This window comes from Rhinoderma darwinii, chromosome 1 (genome assembly GCF_050947455.1).
Source record: "Rhinoderma darwinii isolate aRhiDar2 chromosome 1, aRhiDar2.hap1, whole genome shotgun sequence".
NCBI classification, from domain to species: Eukaryota; Metazoa; Chordata; class Amphibia; order Anura; family Rhinodermatidae; genus Rhinoderma; species Rhinoderma darwinii.
In genome coordinates, this window is record NC_134687.1 from 616589553 (window position 1) to 616602100 (window position 12548).

Here is a 12548-nt window from a genome sequence, read left to right on the forward strand (position 1 = left end):
CTCAAAATCCTAATTTGTGTTATTTTCTATGAATACGTGGTCACTGTTTGATTGTTGTACATGTCTTCCATATAGATCACAGGAAGTACAGTGATACAATGATCTCTTTCACTCGAAATTTCCATGTATCTCCCAGTACTGTACGGGTAACCTGTGAGACAGCACATTGTCCTCTGAACGCTGTAAACACTCCATTTTCCCTCTGTTACATGTCGTTTTTTAAGGTATTAATTATCTCAGTTTTCCGCAGCGTGATATTTGGAGATCATAGTCAGGTCCTGCAAACAATTATGTGCTCAAGCGATGATGTCACACTAATTGTAGGTGCATAGAAAAGAAGTGTCCCTAGTTAAACGTCTATAGCGGATGATGAATGTGGACAATGAAAATCATCTGTTACATTGTCCAATAAATTGCATCTAAGTGGCTGATTGGATACTTAAATGGTTATTCTCATCTAATAAAGTAATGGCATATCACTAGGACATTCCATCACTTTTTGATCAGTGGGAGACTGACCTCTGGGACCCCCACTGACCCTGAGAATGAAGTGGCTGCAGCACTAAAACCAGTAATTTTCCACCTCTTTATTAGATGGAAACAACACTTTATCCTTCCTATAACGTTTGGATATGGGATAGACTCTCACAGCCAAGCTAAAGGACCTTCAGATGTGTCCTTCCTTACCTTTCCTCTTCTATCAACATTTCCTGAGTTGTGTGACGTGAGACGACCAGCTTTGAAAAAAAAAACGAAAAAAAAACATGGTTTCGCAAGACTCACAAGATGAGTCTATACCTCATGATGGTATACCGGTCTAGGTACCCAGTGGTATTGAGGTGAATTGCAGCGTGTCAAGGTTTTTGTTAGCATGTCGCAATATTGTAATGAATTTGTTTCGCGGGAAATTGAAGTCCTTAACTAAATTCAAGCATGGTAAGTGTGGACATATCTATAAACTCCAGAACCTTAAAACCAAATATAAATACACTGAATATTATATTTTAAGGCTACCATAAATCCTATTCAATTACATGAAAAATACCCTGGGAGTTAGGTAAAATGCTGGGCAATTATCCAGTGAAATTACCAGATCATGTGAGATCCATCAGCTGTCCTACATACAACAATTGGCCAAATAGCGAGCAAAGGGAGATGTACTTTTAAACGAAGGTTAAGTTGGGTTATGTATTTGGATTTATAGTAATCCTCCCCCTGTGTTTAACTGCCTCATCTTTACCTGGATAAAAATACATTTGCCTAATTTTTTTAGACTGGCCACTTCCAAAGCTTAGCACCACCATGAGATCTAAGGTCACCTGGTCCCACTATTCCGCTGCTCTCCTATTTGGGGCCGCCGGCTTCATGACGACTGTCCCGCTCTGATGATGGATCCTGCTTTAGATGCTTGTCTGTCAATAAGGTATTGTTTTTCTGAGCTAGTTTCTACTGCGGTTTGACTCTGACTCTGACTCTCACCTCTGTCTTGCCCCTGGACTTTGCTCCTTCAGATTTATTGTCCCTGTCCCATTTTCTGATTTTGTTTCCATCTAGTCCTCTGGTTTGTCAAATCCTAAACACTTTCAGGGCTTATGGTGCTTTTTCATACAGTGTACAAATAACCATAACAAACACTGCCTAATTGTAAGTGCCATACAGTGCCAGGTGTTTGCCAAATAACACTTTTATATAGTTGCCTAAATAACAATTCTTTAACACCATGTACTTCAAAATACAGTGTCTAAGAAAAAGTGACACAAAATGTAAATACCACCATACAGTGCTCAAATACTACCAACATACAGTCACCAAATAATACCAACCTACAGTGCTCAAATAATACTACCATACAGTTGCCAAATAATACCAACATACAGTCACCAAATAATACCAACATACAGTCACCAAATAATACCAACATACAGTCACCAAATAATACTACCATACAGTGCTCAAATAATACTACCATACAGTGCTCAAATAATACCACCATACAGTGCTCAAATAATACTACCATACAGTTGCCAAATAATACCAACATACAGTCACCAAATAATACCAACATACAGTCACCAAATAATACCAACATACAGTCACCAAATAATACCAGCATACACTGCACAAATAATACTACCATACAGTGCTCAAATAATACTACCATACAGTGCTCAAATAATATTACCATACAGTGCTCAAATAATACTACCATACAGTGCTCAAATAATACCACCATACAGTGCTCAAATAATATTACCATAGTCACCAAATAATATCAACAAACAGTCACCAAATAATACCAACATACAGTCACCAAATAATACCAACATACAGTCACCAAATAATACCAGCATACAGTCACCAAATAATACTACCATACAGTGCTCAAATAATACTACCATACAGTGCTCAAATAATACCACCATACAGTGCTCAAATAATATTACCATAGTCACCAAATAATATCAACAAACAGTCACCAAATAATACCAACATACAGTGCTCAAATAATATCACCATACAGTGCTCAAATAATACTACCATACAGTGCTCAAATAATACCACCATACAGAGCTCAAATAATACCACCATAAAGTGCTCAAACTATACTACCATACAGTTACCAAATAATACCAAACTACAGTCACCAAATAACAGCTCCATGTGTAATTGAATAACAGTGCTATACAATTAACAATACAACTTCTGGTGGTCACGGTGTCCAGTTCAGCAGGGATGGCTGATGCACCCTGTGCGAACACCTCTCCTGATGTTGCCTAATCGCGTGGCCTAATCACTGCAAATCAGTGACTACTCTGGGAACCGCGACCTGGGAAATCTGACCAGGAAAGTCTAAACTTCTTTGTGAGAGATAACTTAGACTCCGCCCCCTTTGTCGTGGTGACTCCAGCAGACGTCACATAGAAATAAACCAAATCCCATGCTCGCTGGGCGGATAACAGTCAGATAAATAAACTTAGGTAGACAGTTCTATGTATAACATAGACAGTATAATGGCTATGGTCAGCTTTAAATGCTTGAAATCAGGGCTAGATTATAGGACAGGAAAAAGGGGGATTTTCCCCGAGGCATTCCACTACGTTTTGGTTTTAACCTCTCATTTCCCCCAAGCACCTCAAGTACCCAGACACTCCCAGCAACAAGACACTGGAGTTGAAAAAAGTTTAAGTTTACCTCCAACAATACAGTTGATTACGCAGCTTTTACTAATGTTTATTAACAAGGGTCGGACAGCCTTTTGCATTTTTCAAGCTACATTGCCCCTTCACTTACATTGCTTACAAAAAGGAATCCAGTGGCCAAGAATTCAGGTTTATTGCCGCTGCCAGACAACTCCGATTCCGCTTACCTCGGAGAGCAAGATAGGATTGAGAATGTTAAAAATCTACAGGGATGATCCTTGTTTTCCCCAGTAGTAGACATTGGGGACTAGTTAGACTGCCCCAACACATACTGGTTTGTCTAAGGTTCCCGACAACATCGGAGGAATTTGTGGACAACAATCCAATGTGTGGCCAATTTAAGTTATCCACATATTATATGATATGATATTAGGGGGGTCTCCACCAAATTTTTTGCCAGGGTCCTTTGTCTATTTTGATCCGGCGTTTGTCCCAACACTGTTTTTACATGTTACAATATTTACAATAAATAACATACAAAATGTACATAAAACATACAGAGAATGCTCTACTGGCAATAAGGTGGCCATGACAGGAAAATTTGTTGGCTTAGGGGTTTGGGTCATGAGGGGACTAGAGTGATGAAATAGACTTAGATGTAAAAAATAAGAAACAGCAATCTGGGGAATGGGTCTAAAATATACAAGATTGTGACGTACCACGAATGCAATGAAAATAATACATAACCATGTAGTAGTCTATCAAACCTTCTCTACCGTTACTTTAGAAGAACTGTCCTTCATATTAATAATGAATACAGATCTGTGGTAGACTGACTCTTATTAGTGAACCTATTTCTCATTACTTCAGCGAAGACTAGAAGATGACTCCATGTAATTGCCCGAGGACCTATTGTACTAACATTATTATTAGGAACATTGTGAATGTCGTCTCCGTTCTACATTATTGAACAATAAACTGAAATTAATTATGTTATATATTGTTAGGCACAGACGTCTGATGTCCTTGTTAATTAGAACAAAGAATTGCAAAAAGTTGCATCTGTTCTCTTCGTCTCTATTATACAACCACTTAGTCTTGGATATACCTACAGAATATATTTATTTATGTTTTATTATTTTAAGTTCAACACTGTGTTCAACAAAAACATTTAATAACATATGAAAAAAAAAAAAAAAAGAAAAAACAGGTTCTAAAAATATTAGCACCCCTGGTGGATCCTGGTGGTTTTATTGTAAATCTTCTTTAGGCGTGGCAATAATTTTAACCCACACTATTCTTCAAAAAATAAGTGTTGTTTTATTTGTACAAGAAGAAATCATTCTTTTAGGGATGCCGGTTCCTTTGAAGGCAAAGGAGTCCGTCAGATTATTTTGTGGAATAATGGAATGCGAAATTGCGGAGCTATTCTTCCCGTCCTCTGTTGGCAGCGTGAAGCTATTTCTCCTAACATTTTAGAGGAACATTTATCTTGTAAATGTTTTTGCCTAGTTTCTTGCGAGGTGTCAACAATTCTGGAGTTGACTGAATTTCCGTCTATACAGTATATATATATACACACATGGTGCTGCTAGACTTTCTTTCCCCTGAGTTAATATTCATTTTGGCTCCCCCTACCTCCCCTCAACTAAAACTTAGCAGGGTTAGTGTTGTGTGATTGGCTGATGAGGATAATGCTGTGTCTGTGTAAGGGACGGTCCACATCAGCGTTGGCTTTCCGTTGAGGGGTTCCGTCTGAGGTTTCCGTTGGGAGAACCTCCCAACGGAAAGTCAAACGGAAACCTTAGATTCTGTTTGCATCACCATTGATATCAATGGTGACGGAAACATTGCTAATGGTTTCCGTTTGTCATCATTCCGGAAGGTTTTCGTTTTTGTGACGAAATCAATAGCGCAGTCAACTACGCTATTGATTCATTCGAAAAAACGGAATCCTACCGAAATGGTAACACACCGGAAACCATTAGCAATGTTTCCATCACCATTGATATCAATGGTGATGCAAAGCTAAGGTTTCCGTTTGACTTTCCATTGAGGGGGTTCACCCGACGGAAACCTTCGACGGAACCCCTCAACGGAAAGCCAACGCAGATGTGAACCGGCACGCCAGGGAATTGAAAAAAAACATGTAAACACCTAGAAAATTATTTGTGATTTTCTCAAGCGTTTTTTACTGGTGTTTTTTCAATAATGTCTTTTTGTGAAGGCGTTTTTTCAAAATTGTTAAAAGTTACATTGAAAGGCCTTATGAAGTCTATAGAGAAAAAATACTATACCTTCAACTGCAGCTATTTAGCCTAACCCCCTCAAGAAAAAAACCAAAATAAACAAAAAACACAATGGAACACATGCCAAATGCTGTCTGTGAAACCTGCCTAACACGTATCAAGTGGAATGCCCCAAAGATCCATGTAAAGTCTACGACCTCCCTGGGGGACTTGTTTTAGGTAAAACTTCCTGTGGCCAGAGCATGCACCCCCCTCGGAGCCCCTGTGCATAGTTGAATAGGAGACATGTCCATTCCTGTTAGTGAACATCTCCTCTGTTTACACTGGCTGCTCTGAATCTTACTTGGGAGGATTTTGTGCCTACGGGTTCTTGAGATGTAGATCTGGTACCTTCACCACTCCATACTCTGGGAGTCCAGAAGAGTGCCTGCTGTGAGTCTTGGTTTCATATTTACCTGTCGGCTTGACTTACCTGGTCTTTTAGAGCATTCCTGGATATTGCATGCATTACTTTCCAGAGGTTTTGGTTCTTTTTCACAAAAACTGTTGTTCACGGTCCGGTTAATATCGGTAACAACACACTGAACGGTTCTTTGTTGGACGCCCTCCCCACAGGATGCCGAACACTGAAACAAACATTACACGGATTGAAATCTACTTTCCATATCTGATTAGATTTCTTTTAGTTTTGCTATATAGCTATTGTTGGGAGACAATGGGAAAACATGTAACAAACCCGAGATTGTAACAAGATTTTCTTGGGCTTTGGAGTCTTTTTATACACTTTTGAAATGATGTCCTTGGAGACTTGCATTCCATGCTGCTCAAATCAATGACATCCATCAGATATTGTTACACAAGCACTGCTGTTTCCCATAATGCCTTGCTTCAGGACACAGATTGACTACTGCTCGTCGGAAGCATTAGTAATTTTGGGTGGACTTATGTATTTGAAACGCCTAAGCTGGACATACATATCAGATCAAAGTCTTCTGAACTCACCCAACACCAATGGCAGATTTCAGGGAAAGAAGGATTAGATATATTGGATTTTTAACATGCCAAATCCTTTATTTTTGCGGCGGTGGTATGGTGGGGCATCTGTCCTGGGTGTTGGGTACCGGGAGAAGGGAGGCCAATAAGTCACTTTGGCTTGGCTAGGGTATTTAGATACACTGCTGGGGCAGCTAGCTGAAACTTTGCCTCAGGTGAAGAAAAGCCTAGCCTATTTACAACTGGTTTCCATGGCAGATATTTTTGGAGAGGGGTGGGAGGTAAATTTTTAAAATGTTCAAAGATGGTATTAGTAAAAATTACAGCTCACCTCACAAAAAAAACAAGCCCCCACACAGCTCCATCAATGGAAATATAAAAAAGTTATGGGTCTCAGAATATTTTTTTTTAACAAAGTGTTTTTATTTAGTAACAGAAGTAAAACATAAAAAAAACATATAAATGTGGTATCGCAGAATAAATTTAAGTCAATTTTAGCACATGGTGAATGTTGTAAAACATTTGCGAAATTCCTGTTTTTTTTTTCATTCTACCTCACAATTTTTTTTTTACGTTTTTCAATACATTACATTGTGCATTTAATGGTTCCAATTAAAAATACAACTTTTCCTGCAAAAAACAAGCTTTCATATGGCTACGTCGGTGGAAAAATAAAAACTTTATAGCTCATGGAATGTGGGGATAAAAAAATTTCAATTTAAAATTAAAAACTGGCTGCGGCGGGAAGGGGTTTAGGAATGTTTCCCCCTTTTTTGAGCCATACTCCATTTCTCCCTTTTGATCTAAAAAGTAGTATATAAGAATGTATCTTTCGTACATAAGATAAAAGGATCCAAGTCAAGGGGATCCACAATTTTTGTCATGGCTCTGTTAAAGTTGAACTGGTTAATTGACCTGAATAGTGTTGTCCCCCTGATTCCAGCTCTGTTTTGTTTTTTACCAGGACACCCCTGTTCCAGAGGTATAGCCCACTGTTGTGTTGGCTCCCTATATGCTAATTTGCTGTAGTTAGTCAACATGATGTGAACTACTTTCAAGATGCCTCACACTGATTGGTCAGTATCAAAGGCAGGGAAGCTAGCTGCACCCTGTTGGCTAACTAAATCAAATTAGCATATAAGAAGCCAACACAACAGTGGCCTATATCTCTGGAACGGGAGAGGGGGGTGGGTCCAGGAAAAAAGTAAACAGCGCCGGAATTCGGGAGACAGCACTATTCAGGTCAGTAAACCAGTTCAACTTATATGACCTAGTGACAGGTCTTCTTTAAGAAAGGTAACTATGCTGGTAGTGTAAACAGTGTCTGTGGCTGGTCCACTATTGTCCTACACCCACACCCAATCAGTGACAATTGGCAGTATTACAGGTCAATGTTCTATCACATAATAATAATGATATGAGGTCTTCGCATGATATGGTGCTATATACAAGCACAAAGCAATTAGGGGTGACCTAGGTCAGGTACATTGATGATATAAATCTTCACCTTGGAAGGAGATATGTTATTTCAGTGATAGCTAGATGAACATTTTACAATAAGTAACATAAATTAACTTAACATTATGTCCTGGGGACATAAGGGTCAATTAAAATGCTCTCTATAATAAAAACCTCAGAAATAATTGTACACATTAAGTTATTTGCTCTTTATCACCCGTAATACTCCGATGATGTTCATAAGTGGATATTAATTACAAGTAGCAGACTTTCGCTTTCTTGAAGGATGTGAGTAATCTTTTTAAAGGAGTGTATCATTTCAGTAAGGTTAATCACAGCGTGTAGCTCGGGCAGATGATAAATGGACTGTATATATAACAGCAGAGACACTGTGACACATTCTTATATATCATTATAGAAAAATTATATTAACCATTTAAAAGTATTGTCTGTTTTAGAAAACCCATTTTTAAATACCATATAGCAAGTTAATATTTGTGAGCCAGACTGGAGAGAGCCCATTGATTTCAATGGTAACTATGCAATGATTAATTTCTCCTGTGATGGCGCTATAAGGATATTGAACAATTACTGTCAGAATCTCCCACAGATTACAGCGGATCGCTGGGGAGCCTATCGGCGGAACACTCGGCAAAGAGGGATTGTTCAAAGTTGTTATCTATTTGTCCACCAGAACAATCCCTGTACATATGCCCTATTAGGTATCATAGAGAGGGGTCCTCATTCGGGGACCCCACTCTTTGAGACAAAGAGTAGAGCTGCTGACAAACTTAGGCTATTAATCTGAATGGTCACCATCAGGGCCGGCGTCAGCACCCGGCGAACCCGGGCAAGTGCCAGGAGGCCCACTACCCTTGGGACAGTGACATCAGGGGCTTCTCCCAGATCGGAATCCCCGGCCAGAGCGTTGCTGACACACTGGCCAGGGATTCCGCTTCCAGAGGGAGCCCCTGAGGTCACTGTCCATATATGATCAGTGAAGTCAGGGGCAGGAGTGGAATCCCCGGCTAGAAAATTGCCGACACTCTGCCCGGGGATTCCGATCAGGGAGAAGCGCCGGACGTCACTACCCATATATGGACAATGACTTCAGCGGCTCCTCCAAGAGAGGAATCCCCTGCCAGAGCATCTGCAAGGCTCTGGGTGGGGATTCCATTTCTAGAGGGAGCCCCAATGGCGCTATCTACAGGGAGGGGCTTTGTGGCACGACCAGGGAGTGGGGCTGTGTGGGACTACCTATGAGGGGGGCTGTCTGGGACTACCTACAAGTGGGGCTTTGTGGGACTACCTACGAGGGGGGCTGTTTGGCACTACCTACAGGGAGCTGTGTGGCACTACCTACAGGGGGCTGTGTGGCACTATCTACAGGGGCAGGGCCACATCGTTCATGAGGCGAGGTGAGCATTTCGGCTCAGGCGGCCTGCTGCCTCTCTAAAGGGGCAGCGGCGCCACTGAAACTAGCCGCCGCCACCCCCTCCTGCATTGTAATTGTTCCTGTGTCTAAAGGCAAATGCAGCAAGAAGAGAGGAGAAAGCTCCGCCCACAGCCCGTCCTGAAAGAATCCGTGAGCCTGTCAGCAAGGAGAGATGGTAAGTGCCTATGTGTGTCTATATGTCTCTGTGTATGTATATGTGTATTTGTTCCAGTATGTATGTGTATATGTGTGCCTATATGCCTTTGTATCTATATATGTGTCTGTATGTGTATATATCTGTCTCTGTGTATGTGTATACTTTTCTGTGTGTGTGTGTGTCTGTGTATATTTATATATATATATATATATATATATATATATATATGTGTGCGTGCGTGTGTGTGTGTGTGTGTGTCCGTGTGTGAGTGTGTGTTCGCCTGTGTTAGTATAATTATCAGGTTGTGATATCTGTGGTGTTACATATGGCGGTGTTACTACATTGTCTGTACTTAGGGAGTTATCACTGTGTGTGATGTATGTGTGGTGTTACATATTACTGCAGATAACATCCACTACATCATCTGTACTTAGTTATCAGAGTATGTTATCTGTGGTGTTACATGGGACTGCAGATAACATCACTACACTATCTGTACTCAGAGAGTTATCACTGTATTATCTGTGGTGTTACATAGAAATGCAGGTAACATCTACTATATTATCTGTACTGTGCATATGTGTGCCTGTGTGGGTATATATGGGTCAGTGTGTGTATGTGTCTCTGTGCAGGTATATATGTCCCTGTGTGTGTATGTATATAGATTTGCCTGTGTATATATATATATGTATATATATATATATATATATGTGCCTTTATGTATTTGTATATGTTCCAGTATATGTATATATGTGTGTATATATGTGTGTCTCCTGTATGTGTATATATACATATATGTGTGTGTGTGTGTGTGTGTGTGTGCATATGTGTGTATGTGTCTATGTGACTAAATATGTCTTAATGTATGTACAGTATATATGTTCCAGCATGTGCGTGCAATGGCGGATCATCATAGGGTGTTTTGGGCGGCCCCCCGGGAACCAAGGCTCCCGGGGGAACCATGGCAGCCCAAAGTACAATGTCGTTTTGTCGCGTTTTTGCTGCGAATACGACATTTTATATGTCCTGCAAAAGGACCTTTAGACATAAGGTCACATGACCTCATATCTGAAGTTCTTACTACTGTTTAGAGACCTGCTGGTCACATGACCGCAGATCCATGAGCAGCCTCAAGACTTCACAGAGAAGACTGAGGTGAGCTGCTATGTAAGTATAAGGGGATGGATTTGTTTAAGTGGTCTGTATTTAGGGGGTCTGGTTTGGGGACTGTATTTAGGAGGTCTGGTTTGGGGACTGTATTTAGGGGGTCTAGTTTGTATTTAGGAAGTTTGGTGTCTGTATTCGTTTAAGGGGTCTGGGGGTCTGTATTTAGGGGGTCTGAGGTCTGTATCAGTTTAAGGGGTTTAGGGTCTGTATATTTAGGGGGTCTGTATTAGTTTGACGTCTGGGGTATGTATTAGTTTATGGGGTCTATTTAGGGGGCCTGTTCTAGGGTCTATATTAGCTTAGGGGTCTTTATTTAGGGGTCTGGTCTGGGGTCTGTATTAGATTAGGGGGTCTGGTCTGGGGACTGTATTACTTAAGCGAGTCAGGTCTGGGGTCATTAATAGTGTAGGGGGTCAGGTCTGGGGTCTGTATTTAGGGGGTATGTATTTAGGGGGTATGTATTTAGGGGTCTGAGGTCTGTATTTAGGGGGTCTGTATTGGTTTGAGGTTTGGGGTCTGTATTTAGGAGGTCTGTATTTAGGGGTCTGGGGTCTGTATTAGTTTATTCGGTCTGTATTTAGGGGGCCTTGTCTAGGGTCTGTATTAGTTTAGGGGTCTGTATTAGTTTAGGGGGTCTAGTCTGGGGTCTGTATTAAGGGAGTCAGGTTTAGGGTCATTATTAGTGTAGGGGGTCGGGTCTGGGGTTTGTATTTAGGGGTCCGGTCTGAGGTCTGTATTTATTTAGGGTGCTTGTTCTGGGGTCTGTATTTGTTTAGGGGGGTCTGGGAACTGCAATAGTTTAGAAGGTCTGGGGTTTGTATGTATTCTACTATCTAGTGTGGGGTCAAAATGTATTAGTCTGAGTAAAAGGGGTTGTCCGGGCACATCGATAGGTTCTCAGTATAAAAAATGGTCTGTGCCCGGACAACCCCTTTAATGTATGGTACTGGGCCTTGGTGTTTAAATTTGTGTGGAAATTCGTGTGTTTCTATAGAGGCTGGAAAAGGCTGCAGAAGAGCGGGGCAAAGATGTCTTATCAGGAGAAGTCGCCATAACGGTCTGCGTCAGATGGAGAAGGAAAGAAAACGACTCCCATCAGAGAAGACATCACCTGTGAGTCACTGGATCTATAGGGGATCTGTCCCCTCTCCTGACATGTCTGTTTTAGGAAATCCTTGTATTCTTCATGTGTTTGTGTACCCAGGACTAATGGACAAATGTGTGTTACCATACCCATTGTCAAGAGGAAGTGTGATACTGTCAGCGATGGTTGGAGACTGTCAGTATGTAGGGTCACAGCCCTTTGACAAGGGGAATCGTAACACCCATTTGTCAATGCTCGCGCATAAAGGTGGTGTTCACTATGGACACGGCAGAGCGGCGGTGGGGAAGGGGGGCCCAAGTTTGGGGAACAGCCCAGGGCCTATGGTCTACTTAATCCGCCACTGTGTGCGTGTCTATATATGTGGTTAATTTTCCATTTGTGCGGGGCAGCAATAGAAAGTCCCGCACAGGTCATCATCCAACCTAAGGCCGGCCCTGCTTTTGATGCTCTGGCCTTGGACTCCCCAGTTAAAAACTCTTCCATCTATTGGCAGTGATGTCAGGAGCTTCCCCAGGGCCGGAATCTCTGGGCCGGGTTCTACCTGATGCTGTTCCCATGGACTCGGCCCTGGGGAAGATCTCGAACATACATGTTTAATGCAAACCTGTGATTAATGGCATCCGTCACTCATCTGGTATACGTTTTATTTGCAAGATACCTAAGGATGGAATAGCGTAGTCTACTACACTATTCCATCCTTCCAAAAAAGTTATACCAACGTATATCAGCCTGACAGAGACCAAAAGGATACTCTTATAGCCCTTGACAGGCCAATATAGCCCTATGGACACGTTTAGTGTGTACATCAGGAGCATTCCAGACATATGCACTAAACCCGATATGA

The 12548-nt window shown here is 41.3% G+C and overlaps 1 protein-coding gene across 1 annotated transcript in view; it reads right to left on the bottom strand.

Annotated features, from left to right (window-relative positions):
• ADAMTS12 (ADAM metallopeptidase with thrombospondin type 1 motif 12) overlaps positions 1–12548 on the bottom strand; it is a 574502-nt gene that overhangs the window by 14429 nt on the left and 547525 nt on the right. The window contains exon 24 of the mRNA XM_075847593.1: positions 5862–6015. Within this exon, the coding sequence (XP_075703708.1) occupies positions 5862–6015 (154 nt within the window). The remainder of the gene's footprint in view (positions 1–5861; positions 6016–12548) is intronic.